The sequence below is a fragment of the Lichenostomus cassidix genome, chromosome 3 (genome assembly GCF_008360975.1).
Source record: "Lichenostomus cassidix isolate B80296 chromosome 3, HeHo_3.0, whole genome shotgun sequence".
NCBI lineage: Eukaryota > Metazoa > Chordata > Aves > Passeriformes > Meliphagidae > Lichenostomus > Lichenostomus cassidix.
In genome coordinates, this window is record NC_139483.1 from 88,289,662 (window position 1) to 88,303,130 (window position 13,469).

General features: G+C 36.8%; 1 protein-coding gene across 2 annotated transcripts in view; it reads left to right on the plus strand.

Moving 5' to 3' along the window:
- The first annotated feature begins 2,838 nt into the window (after positions 1-2,838).
- Positions 2,839-13,469, plus strand: part of BMP5 (bone morphogenetic protein 5) — a 56,037-nt gene continuing 45,406 nt past the window's right edge. Inside the window, exons 1-2 of one of the 2 annotated variants that reach the window (XM_085056623.1) lie at positions 2,839-3,057; positions 3,653-4,020. In XM_085056623.1, coding sequence (XP_084912749.1) covers positions 3,771-4,020 — 250 coding nt within the window. In that variant the 5' untranslated portion in view covers positions 2,839-3,057; positions 3,653-3,770. Of the gene's footprint in view, positions 4,021-13,469 lie in introns of both variants that reach the window. The other variant, XM_085056622.1, reaches the window with a different exon arrangement.

Here is a 13,469-nt window from a genome sequence, read left to right on the forward strand (position 1 = left end):
AGCTGGTCATTAAGGAGGGAAAGAGCCATCAGACTCATTCAGTGGGCAGACATAGGTTTCAGATTTAGACTGCAAATATTTTTAAGAGGGTCTGCATTTTAGCCTAATTTGTCAAAGTCTGCAGAGAACCATTGCTGTGGGGAATCTCCCTCTGTTGACATGAAGCAGAGAACCAGAAGGATTCTGTATTCAATAGCCATCCACTGGAATTTGGATATTTTTGAGTAGTGGGCATAGCCTCCAAAAAAACTTGCACCTTCAATGATTACAGTGACCTTCTGGGTAGTTATAATTTTTTTCACCGTTATAGTGAATAGTGATCCATTGGAATCCAAGATTGGCGAGATATGGATTCCCAGGTTTCATTACTTCCCTTACGATATTTTCTCTAACATTGTTTAGATTAGTACAAACGTAATGAGCTCTGAATTCACTCATCATGTGCATACTTGCCACGTTGTTTAAGAAATTCATGCAGCTGCTTCCTATCCCGTACTGCCAGGGGTGCCTGCACGGTGCTCCGCTGCTTTCCTGCCTCGGAGTGCCTGCACTCCAGGTGCTGCTCTGCCAGATATCTACCCCTCATGGAAGCTCACTTCTGGAGTCATTTTAGTCTTCCTTTTATTTTTAAAGGGCTGGGTAAGGGCTGGTCAGGTGATTTCTTATGTTGCTACCAGGTTTAACATCTGGGGAAGAAAGAAGTCTGTGTATATCTTGACATGCTGAAATTGTACGTGGTATTTATTTCTTTAGAAGTTCATTGTTTCATATTGGAAGTACAAAATGGGATCTATCAGCTATTACAGACACCTTTCACTTCATTAGCAAAGACTTTCAGTTTTAGAGCTGTTTTTCTCTCCCCTGTATGAGATACCTATGCTAAGAATTATTGTTATGGAATATAAGATTTTGCAAAAGGACATTGTATTTATCTTAATAAAAACTTTATTTTTATTTTTGTATTCTAGTCGGGGACATTTGGTGCCTCAGTGCAAGTTAATGTAAAATAGGTGCTTTGTATTTATGCTGCTTGTTTGGTTGCAGCTCAATCAAAAAATAACAGGAGCTGTTTTCACCAAACATGATTACTAGTTTAGATGTGTTCTTATTTAGTTTCTAAATGGAAAGATGTTTGCTACATAAAAACATCCTCAAATTTGAACGCATTGTTTGCTTTTTCAATGAAAAAAAATTTACTGATGGGGACTACAGACACTCTAGTGGGATAATATAGGAAATTTCTGTTGCTGGACATACTGAAGGGCTGAGTACTTAAATCCTCTGAGCAATCAATCCACTGGCTTTTATAAATGCTCAGGGAAAAAAGGGAATATATTTCTGGAAAAGAAGGAGAAATGTCATTGCAGGATATGCGACGGCCAAATTCAAGCAAGTCACATGTATGGTAAAGTCTCATGTATCATTGTAACTGACTGAGCAGAATAAGTGAAAATAAGAAAAACCCAGGAAATAATACTTTTCTTATAACAAATAGATTTTGAGGGAGCACCTTAGTGAGGAAAGAAAATGTGTTCTGATTGTGATTGCTCTTCTGCTAAGAAGAACAAGACTTTTGCTAAATATCTTCCTAATTTTAGTGCCAATTCAGCAGGTCTAGCATGAAATAAATCCTTCCTTGGGAGATGTATTGTTCATTACACGTGCTGATTTATGAGACAGAATCAGCTTTATTTTAGTGATGGCTGGACTAGACTGTAAAGCTCGTTTGTGCTTAATATACTAGATAAATTGTTCCTGGCTTCTCAGGGTGTGACTGTACTTGCTGTCACACTCTCTAGTTTACTCAAGGACTGTGTGATTTGTTGAGTAGGTGTCATGTAAAGGGAAACCCAACGGGATGAATTTTATATACCTGTTTTTTCCCCCTGATTTCATGTTGACAAAAAACCTTTTCTGTCCCTTTTTTCTACTGTTCATCAAAGGAAAGTCTCCTCAAGGCTAAGGCAATTTTTAGCAGCAAGGAAAATGACCACCAATAATCTGAGCAGTATGAAATTTAACACGGTAACTTTGTTTTAGTGAGAGGAAAACACCAGTTACTGGCTGTCAAAAAATTCCACACTGAACTTTAACTTCATGGGAAGCAGCTTTAAAATCTATTTAATATTCTTATTTCTTCAGTTAAATTGTTTCCTTCTTCAGTTAGTAACAGGCTGTGGGATTAAATGTTAGCTTTTCATATTTTCTGGGAAATGTAGTATAGCAATTTATGAGTAAAAATGTACTTTGAATAAATTATCATTGCAAATTACAGTTTATGGAAGTTGTGACTATAACCATAATTACAACACTGGCTGTGCACAATTTAAATCTTGCTTGCTGAATAAATTTGTTTTCATTCAGATTGAATTCCCAGCATTTTTAGAAAAGAGTGAATCAAACCTCACCAGCAAAATTTCCTACAGAGTTTATTAAAAAGGTCACCTTTGTTTGCTAAATTTACCTAAAACATAAACATTTCTTGAATTAGTGAGATGCTATTTTAGTCTGTTATGAGAGTTTCCTACTCAGATTTACTAAACCAGAGACTCATAAGGAGACTCACAAGAGCTTCCATATTACACCATGCCTTTAGCTATCTATATATCTTAAAATTGTTAAAGTTAAAATTGATTGTGCAAGCTGTTACTCAAAAAACCAGCTGATAGCCAAAATTAGGTATATTACTATAAATTGGAGAGACGGGGGAGAGGTTTAAAGCTCTATCTGGCAAGAGAAGGGTTAAGGACTTTTTTGCTATACCCGTTTCAAATTACAATGAGAAGCCTCTTCTTTCCCAGCAGGGTTGTGCTTACATTAGTCTTTAGATCTCTCTTGAAGAGAGCTGTTATATTTGTGCCTGCTACAGTTGGAAATAACAGTTCAGAAGCTGAAAAGGGTTGAATGGATTTACAGAAGGTTATTTTTTGCAAGTAAATTCATGGCAACACATTAATTTGATTAGTACATGCTTTAGAATTACTTTACACTCAAGCGATTCAAAAGATGTTAAAGTTATCACCAGGCTGCTGGACAAATATGTGTTACACCACCAAGGTACAGATCAAGACAAATCTGTGACTCAGGATTTTATCTTGGGAAGAGCGCAAGGTGTACGAAGAACTCAGAATAACGAGGGAAGATAACTCTGGGAACTACAATGTGTCAGAAGAACATCTCTTGCTAATACAGCTCCCCACCAAAGACCTGGTTATCTAAGGTTTATATAGGAATGCCTAGGTCAGCTGACAAAATACTGGTCTTCTGCTCCATAAATGCAGAAAAAACGATAACAAGAGTGGAAAATTGGAAGTCTGAATTTCAGCTTTCTTAGAAGTAACTGCAACCTGACACATTCCATAATATTTAAACAGGGTGGGGGGAGAGGAATCACCAAAGATGTTACGTTTAGAGATGACATTGACATGAAGAATAGGTAAATTTTGTTTTTCAGCTACTGGGAAAGCAGACCTCATAGGAACTCAGAACAAGTAGGAGAAAAGTTTTTTTTTTCCTTGTTATTTTTCTTTTCAAAGATGAACCTAACTGCGCTCAAAGCTTTCGTGGGCTTGCTCTGGAATTGCTGGGTTCTGGTGGGTCACGCACAGGGAGGTTTAGGAGACAATCATGTCCATTCGAGTTTTATTTACAGGAGGCTGCGGAACCATGAGAGAAGGGAGATTCAGAGAGAGATTCTCTCTATCCTGGGTTTACCTCACAGACCCAGACCATTTTCACCAGGAAAGCAGGCTTCTTCTGCACCCCTCTTCATGCTGGACCTATATAATGCTATGACAAATGAAGAGGATTCTGAGGAGCTGGAGTATTCACTAAAGGGATCAGTGGCAGGGGAGACCAGAGGGATACGAAAAGGATACCCTGCCTCTCCAAATGGATATTCGCGGAGAATACAATTATCTCGCATGACCCCCCTGACCACACAGAATCCTCCCTTAGCCAGCCTGCACGACACCAACTTTCTGAATGATGCTGACATGGTCATGAGCTTTGTCAATTTAGGTACGTGGAAATATTTTTTGTCTTTGCTCTCTCTGACAAACTGCTAGCCTGATCTTGTGAAGGGCAAACCTCTCGGCCGAACTATAACCTGTTCTAAAACAGCAGGATTGGGCCCGGGCTGCTGTGCCACTGCTAGAAGAAAAATCATACGGATGGTAAAGTAGCTACATTGTAGGTGGCCATGGAAAAAGATTTTTCTCACTGTTTATATAAAGTCAGTTTCTATAACTTCCCCCTGCTGGCTTCTGTTTTCTTTCTTTCATTGATGTAATGAAAATTCTAGCCTTAGGCCAACGAACTCCTTTTTTTTTTTTTTAAATCTCTAAAAATCAAACACTTATGCCTATTGCTCAGTTATTTCCCTCAGTGTTTTCCTTAAAGCTCACACATGAACAAACATCAGTTGTTAATATTTTAAAGCCTAGAGAGGTATGAAAAGGGAAAAGTTGAACCATTAAAAAAAACCCCAAAACCGTTCTGAGGTTATTTAGTGGGGTTTTTTTCTGTTGTTAAGAGTCAGAGTTTTATTATCTTTTCAGCTGGATGGCTGGATTTTAAATAATCTGTTGCTGTTCCTTTGTTATTTCTATTTAATAACCACAGGCTGTGTTTATTATACTGCTATGGTGCTCAGAATCTACAATCGTTCTTATTTTCTGTGTCATAAATAAATTAAATGACAAGGAGAGTATTGAACACCAGAAACATGCAAGCAAAGAATGCTTTTGGAAATTATATCAATTCAGACACAAAACCTGATAAAACTAAATTATATTGGCTTCTGAGTGTAATAAACATGCTTACCAGTTAAATTATAGGTAAAAAAATAAAAAGCAGTTACAGATTTCTTTACTAAAAGGCAACTTAAATCTCATCTAGAAAACTGAAAATAATTAAATAAATTCATTTAGTATTTTCATAAGTATTTTAAATGTTGCAGGACTCATAAATTTGGCTAAAATGTCCCTTCTCATTGGATCTGAATAGCAAGACATTTAATTGAAAACTTGAAGTTTCACAATATGCTGGTACAAATTCTGATGAACTCTTGTTTTCCAGGGTAATACTTTCTGTAGAAACATTTTAAACAGCGGCACATGTTCCAAAATACCTTCAGTTTATCACACACATTCTGTACTTTTTATGTCTACCAGGTTTTTAGTGAATGCTAAATACTCCAAACACTAAAAATGTAGGAAAGTAACATTGCAGAGTTTATTTGTCATAATAATAAAATCACTTTTCATTAATTATTTGGCTGATAAGGAGGTGTTCAAGTCTGAGATCTTTTTCTTTAAGAGTAACATATATCCACACCTCTAAATACATTTGCTTGTTGCTTTTGCTCTTGAAATAGCAGGCTAGGAAAAAAATTGAATCTGTTTTTTGAATATGTGTTCCTTATCATTAGGAAACAATTAAATATGGGCCATGTATTACTTTTAAATTAACATTGCATGCCTCGATTTACCCAGAGTACTTGGAGCCAGCTGAATTTAAAATGACAAAGTTATACAGAAAAATGGGAAATGCTCTGATCCTCAGCATTAGTCAAGGCACCGATCCTGCAAAAATCTTGCTTGTGTGTCCTGAGAAATTCCCTCTGTAAATATATCACAGACTATTCCATCAGCATCCCTGAGGACTATTTACATGGTACCTACTCTTTGATTTCAGAAATGTCTTTGATTACAGTAGGACTTCTTGCAGTGGACGAGTAGAAGTCTTTGAAGTTTCAGTGTCAGATATGTCCTAGGCTGATCCTACTGTGCTTCCCCAGACAAAAACCTTCTCTGGAATAACTCAAGTTTCCACTGAGTGTCTTACCTTGCGTGGGAAGTTTCTAATATTTTTCTTATTTTGTTGGGAAGCCAGTGTTTCCTTAAGAAATAGTTCTGAGAAGCTAAAACCCATCTTAAGTTTCAAAACTGTGAAAACTGGGGGTGAGATGCTGTATTTTTGTAGTGATTGACGTTAATAGACACCATTAATTTATAACAAAATACTGTGTAAATATCAGGTTTTATTTGGCATCTGTAAAATTAAAATGTGTCCCAGTTCTAAGTTAGTTTAAAACCTAATTCACTTTAAATGTCGTTCTATACAAGTTGGATATTTTGATATATCACACATTCCACCGTGTAACATGTGTAAAAATTATTGATGACCAATATAGATTAGCTTCAACATTTTTATTAAACAATCCTATGTTTCAGTATAATTAACATAAAATGAAATAAATCATTGGAAACAAGTAACCATTTTATATGATTTATGCAGTATGAGATTGTGACAGATGAGGGCAAGCTCTTTTAATGGAGAATGGGGAAAAATATGCAGAGATAAGTGAATGCTAATGCTGTACCTTAAAATCAATAAATGCTGATGCAGCACAGTAATAACTCAAATGGATTTAGAATTGAAGCCTCAGTCAACTTGCATCAAAATTTGCTCTGAAAATAGCATTCACCATGTTCATACTTGCACACCATTAGTTACACAGTGTGTAATTATAAAACTCTATTAATCATCCTGATATTTTAAATTGAAATTTTTGTATATAGTTGTACCTGTTATAACAACTTAAGACATATATATTAAAACAAGAAATATGTAGTTAAGATTTTGGATAGAAATTATCAAGCATAAGAATTGAAAAGACTGAATAAAGTTAAAAAGTAAAGAAAAAAAATTTATATTAAAGAAATAAAATTTAAAATTATATGCTAATTTTGATTTAAACCCCAAACTGTCAGAGTTGCAAACAACTCACTTTCAAAAACAAATTTGGAAAATAATCATCAAGGGAACTGCAATCATAATTCTGTCAAGCAACCAGGGAGAAAAATAAGAATGCATTTATTTCTCCTGAAGTTAAAATTGTAAACACCTGCTCTTTCTACTGGAATTTATATCAGAATTTCCATCTCTTTCTTTCTTGAAAGGTACAACAAGACAGAGACTATGTCTTGTCCTGTGTTTTGTATAAGACTGTGTGCGTTGGCAAGTCTCCATAAATATTGATGAGTGTAACAGAGGAGTTAACTGGGTTTGGTCCAGCAGTCAAAGAATAAATCCTCCACTGAACACACTGGGGTTTTCGAAGATCTGATTATATCACCTACAAATTCAAAACTTTGTTTTTCTGACTGGGTGCTTTTTTATCCTCTTATGATATTTTATTATATTATTGCAAAACCCTTTAGAGTTCTGGCATCTTCTTTTTGGCTGGTCTCCCAAAATGACATATATAGGATACCCTGTTCCCCAGAGAGCAGGCAAATAATACTTATGTAGTCCTACTCACTTTTCTCTTACTCAAAATTTAGTTAGGGAAGGACTTTTTAAGATAAATGTTAGTGTTCCCACTCTTCACCTCTTACAGAAAGAGGGGGATTGAATAAAAAAACATCTACATGGATGAGACGTGGAGAAACAGCAGCACTTTTGTAAACTACATTTAGGCATTACAAATACAGATTTTTCCATTATCATCAAAATGGTCATTAAATTCTCTATACTTAAATGTTCCTTCCCATGCAATTCAAATGATCTGTATTTTCAGTTTTTCCAATGTATCTGTTATTTTTCTTCATAATAGATTGTTTCATTTGCTAAGCAAGTCTCTTTGATATTTTCATATTTTCCTGTTAACGAATATAAACCTTCCATAAAATAGCAGATATGTATATATATATATGTGAGTTTTGTGGTTGTCTGCTATGTTTTCTATTTTATCATATAAATTGATTTCAAAAAATTGAATATGAAGATCGTGATAAAATCTGTGATTCTGATATACACGTGCTAGGAAGGATATGATATTACTAAAATTTTTAAAGAAACCGGAACACCCTAGGAAGACATTTTTTCTTCTTCACACACAATGTGAATGATTCCACAATCTTAGAATAATTTTCAAACCACACGTGCTGTGTTCAGTTCTTAAACCAGATGCTGAAATCAATGGAAATTTTGTCTGAGGCACAGAGGACTGTTCATATTTCTCTACCTTCTCTATCCCAAGTTTATACACTGTCTCACAGATTATATTCTTCTTTAAAATGTGAATTACTAAGCAAATCATAAATTCAAAAGATTTATAACCCATTATGTTCATTGGAGAATGCTAGCATGGCATAGAACAACTTTTTACAGCTACTTTGAGAAAGCTATAGTACATCAACCCACACCAAATACCTGTAAAAATATATTTTTGTTACTCATTGAAAAGAAAGGATTCCTTACTGCAATCATACTTTAAGCATACATAGTAGCTCATTTCTTAAATTAAACTAATTCAGTTTCTACAACCTTCCACTCACAGGTAACATATCATCAGCGAGGGACATGGAGTGCTAAGCTATAAAATGCCAGGAGCTGAGGAAGGGGTTTGAAGGATACATACAAAAAGGCCTCAGGATCATTAACTTCTCTCCTAAAGCTTAGGAATGAGCACACTTTCTTTCTTTTCCACAGGATTTCAGATGTTGCTGTCTTAATTTTTAACTGCATGTGAATTTTCTTGGCTGTGGTACAGTTTTAGTATATAAATACAGGCTTCTAATGAAAATATTGACACAGCCTCAGCTGAAGTGAGGGAAATAGCACTATTATCTTGCCTTGAACAAAGGGAATTTGTTATTACAGAGATAAAACTTGTTAAATAATAGACCCCCCCATGTCTTTAATTGTGGAATGGGATCAATACTGAGAAAAAATGAGAAAACATTTGTGAAGTCTTTATTCAATGGCAACCCCAAGTCAATAAGGTGTTGTTTTCCCCTCTTTTACATAACATTTAGAGCAAATTAGATCAAGCAGGTCTCACTTAATTTTCATCTGAAGTAGGCATCACTTGGCATCGTGAAATCCTCACATTTTTTCTCCTTTATTAAAGTTTTTCACCCTATCAGTGAACAGAATGAATTTCTTGTGACCGAGTGCAGTCAGGCATTAGAAATAACTATGAATTATGGAATAATTTTCTATTATCAAATTAAATGTCAAGGCAACTCTCTGCAAAAGAATTTCATTTGTTTATAGAACAAAGGAACTTTACTGACAGGATGACGTGAGCTAAAAATCCTCATCCAATACTTATAATTCACTAGAATTTTAACCAATTTTTGTGCAATGACAGAGCAGGTTTTCAGAAATTGCTTTTAATTTTTAGCAAGAAATATTCTCCATATTCCTATCTTGAATTACACTACATTTGTTGTTTTATATTGAAATATTTTATATTTCCTTTGAAATCTCTCAAGTTACATGAATCTTAAGAACTGTATAGCTCTACCTCAAAATAGGTTTGTGTGATCCATAAATATCATCTAACAAAATAATGTTTTTATAACTGTCAATTAATTTTTTTGCCAAAGTTAACACTTTAAATCCAAGTAAATTATTGTATCTACCCAGCCAAAAAAATGTCAAGCTCTCCATTAACTGGGGTATAAAACTGTCTGACTCTCCTTGCCGACAGGTTTGAAAGAAATTGCAGATAACTAAAGAGAAACTGATTTAGCAGATGGCTAGACGTGCATGGAGAAAAGCTATATATATGTATGGATATATAAAAATATATATTATTATTAATATTTTTCCCATTGGGAAGAATGGCTGACCCAGTTCCGCTTCTCCTTTAGAAAGTGTTCCTTTCCAGACTAAACACAGACTTTGGGTGGGGTTTTGGGGATTGCATGTATTGTACAGTGCATATTTTCCCAGGAAAACACAATCTGGCAGTGACTCTGGCTAACCATGAAAGAGGCAAGCTTGTGGAGACATCTCTGAGTGGAGACTGTTAGGGGAGGAATCCTGCCATGGATTGGATGGAGAGCCTCTTGGTTCTCTCCCTAAACTCTGGGTTGTTTTCTTAGATAACAGGACAACTTCGGCATCTATGTCATCTCCCACACTTATTGCTCCTGTTATTATTTTCTCTGAATGCTAAATTATGCAAAGAATTTTACCATGGCTACCTGCCTACTTACTCCCTGAGTTATGGAGGTAATTATGACAGGGGCAGTTCCTTTTTCTTCTCTTTTTAGCCATCGCAGTTCCTTTCAGCTTGCTTTCATAGTCTCACAAACTAATAGAATTTGGAAAAAAAAAATTGATTGATTGCAGTCTGATCATTCTAGGTGTTGTCTGGTGTTTCCACATAGCTGAGAATGAACAGTTTATGAAGTGCCAATTGTAGCCTCCAACTAAAGAAAGGCTCCCCAGGGCTTCAGGAGAGCTCTGGCTGCTACCAGACATTATAATTATTTCCCACACTTTTCCCTATCCTCTCCTCCTTGTCCTTTCTCTTGTCTCTAACCCCTGCTGTCTGGGCAGGGTCACTGAACTTTAGTTTTATGTCAGTGGCATTTGGCTGTAGAAAGGATTAAAGGCTGAGAAGTGGTGAGACCAGGCGACAGTGCAGGAGATGGAGAGGGAAGGAATGAGAGGAGCCATGGGAGAAAAAACAGCAAAGCACAGGCCAGGCTTCAGAAGGAGGACATCCCTCTCTTCAGTAGGCAACAGCCAACGTGCAGGGCTGGGTACAGACCCGCTGGGCATGGGAAAGGTTCTCAGCAGAGAAATAGCCTCTGCAGGAACTGGTATTGCTGGAAGATTTAGTCCTGCTCCTCTGTGCCTCCCACGGAGTGTGATGTTGCAGCACGGAGAGGATTTCCCATGCCAGTCAAATTACAAAAGTGCAAGTTCATCACGGTAGGGAGAAGGTGAATGCAGATAGAGAAAGAGTAAAGAGCATGATAAAGATAAATAATGTACAAATGATAGGCAAAATTAGTCCAGGTATGGGTTTCTTCTCTGAGCAAGCCTTGAAGGCAAGGGGAGCCCTTTTATTCTCAGTCCCTCATGGCAGACCAGCTACCTCAGCCTCTCCAGGCACTTGGCTTCCCAGGCAAAAGTTTTCATCCTTGCAAAACAAAATGCAGCTCCCCCCACCCTTCGGTATGTGTGTGTCGGCAGTACACAGACGGGCTACTAACATTTGCAGCCATAAATAACTTAGAAGCTGCTTTTAAAAACCGCAGGTTAAAGGATGAGGGCTGCCATGACGCACACAGAGGTTGAGATCAGAGGAGCAGCTAAGAGGGGTCGGGAGAAACAATGAATCCCCTTGTTCTGAGTCATATTTATGAGTGCTCCATTGCACCTAAAGTTCATATTTATTGGCTAGGCCATGGGGTTTCCCCATTTGCTCATCTCTTAAAATAACACCCCTGGTTAAAATTTCCTATAAAACACAGAAATGCTACAGCAGGCAGAACTTGTCAACCCTGACAACTACATTATTTAAGTTTGTGGGTGTGGTACACCAAGCAAGAGCTGGTTTGTGTTTTGTACTGAATTATGAATTTGTTTCTATACAAAACATGGCTGTAATATAAGTGGAAAAGGATAGATTTTACAGCTCAGCTGTCCACTTAGAAATTTCCCATTATTACTGAGAGATGCTCCAAGACGTGAATTTAAGTGTTCAGTTCCCAACTCTTTTTGAGCAGTTATTCAGGTGCAATAGATCAAGAACCTGGCTTTATCAAACACCATTATACAACTTAATGGCACATGTGGTATCTCACCAAAATGTGGTTCTACTTTTTCTCCACTTTGTGATTCAAAGCGAACTGAGGCAAAAATTACTGAGTCCTAACCTAGTAAACAAACCAGGACAGCTAGTGCTAGTTCATGATATTTATCTGTAACTGACAACTAGTGACTTTGCAAAAGCAAAATTCCACCTATTCAAGGAGAATTGGGATGAGGAAGAAATTTGAACAGCGGAAATTTCTGTAAGGTTTGTCTTTGTCTGGTTTAACAATATTACCTATTCAGACTCCATGAGAACCTTAAGGTCTTTTCCAACTTCAGTGATCCTGTAATTATGTCCCTTTGTAGACTGGGTCAATTAAATTAAATTATTGTTGTTTTAATTTACTGGTATTTGACTGTAGTCAAATTAATAAAGTTAAATTCATCTGATCTGGTAAAGCTGTACCCCTATTCCAGAATAATTATTGTAAATTAAGAGCAATTTGGCTAGGCATAGCCATTTGAAACATTTAGTTTTTAAAAAATGAAGGGGAAATTCATGTGGGGTATGAAGCTATAAGATACGGCAAAATAATTTCAAAAATATTGTATTGGACCTTTTCAATTGTGAATGCTATCATTTTTGGAGGTAGAGGTGTTAAATTCTATTCTGGCAAAGAACAAAATTCTGACAAAAAACAGAACCAACAACCTGCTCAGTTTTGTTCTAGACCATAGAAAAAGAAGGAGCAGGGGCACTGAATGAGCAGGGACTCTGATTTTGGAGCAGTGGGTAGATGGTGTCTGATGGCACCTGGTGCCTAGAGCTGTGGGATTCTAGTGGTGGAGTTTAGCTGAGAAATTGAAAGAGTGAGAGAACAGTAGTGTGGAGGATATCGCTATGGGAGCAAGTCCAAGCCCAGTGAACAACCCCATAACAACTGTAGTGTTTGGGGTGATTTATGATGGTGGAGATCCAGCAGGAACATAGCTTTGGGAAGGTTGTTTCCAAGGTTAGCTCAGCTGGAATATCTGTCAAAAAACTACAAGTCATAACATGCTAGTAGTCCCAAAGGTTAATCTGCTGCTCCTGACCAGGTTACCTTGCTGCCTCATACATGAAAATGAAATGTGTGCAAAGGTTCTGCAGTGAGTCAGTCCTGCCCCTGGCTGAGTCTAAATCTGAAAATCAGACAGTGAAATGTCTGAGCAACCTAATCGGAAAATCCTGAAAAGCCTCAGATGATAGAGAATGAAAAGTATGTGTCTCTGTTTTCCAGTCCATAAAATGAGGATGGGCAAATGAGTGTTCATTTTCACTTCTGTGCATTGTCATTCTTTGATGTTGCACAGCAGCTGTATAGCTTTCTTCTTGTGAAGCCTCTTTTTACTCTTGCTGCATGCTCCGTAAAACACTTTGCTTTTGAAAGCCTCACAACACCTTGCATTTTGTCGTGGTGGTCTCAAGTATTATTTTAGAAAGAGCTAAAGAAAGCCTTTCTATAAGGGCAAAAATTTGCTCTTCTTAAAACAGACAGTTTACAAAATTATGAAAGTGAAAAAGAGACACTGGAATTTAATCACCAAAACTGACATTTGCGTTCTGGTGTAATGAGAGAGGAAGTGTGGCTAGCTTAGCTTTTGTTCTCAGAATATAGGTTTGTGCCTCTCTGAGGCATGTGGGCATGCATATCGGTCTATGTGCATGGCTTTGTGTATGTAATATAGAAAGCATGTAAATCTCTTGTTTTAGTAATTGGAATTTTTCCCCCCTTAAATCATAATAGTCTTTCCCATCAATACTATGTGGCTTTAGCAGCCCTGACCTTTCAAGCTGCCTGTTTGGACCAGTGTTTATCAGATGACCATTTGACCTCCTTGTTAATTGTACTTAATTACAT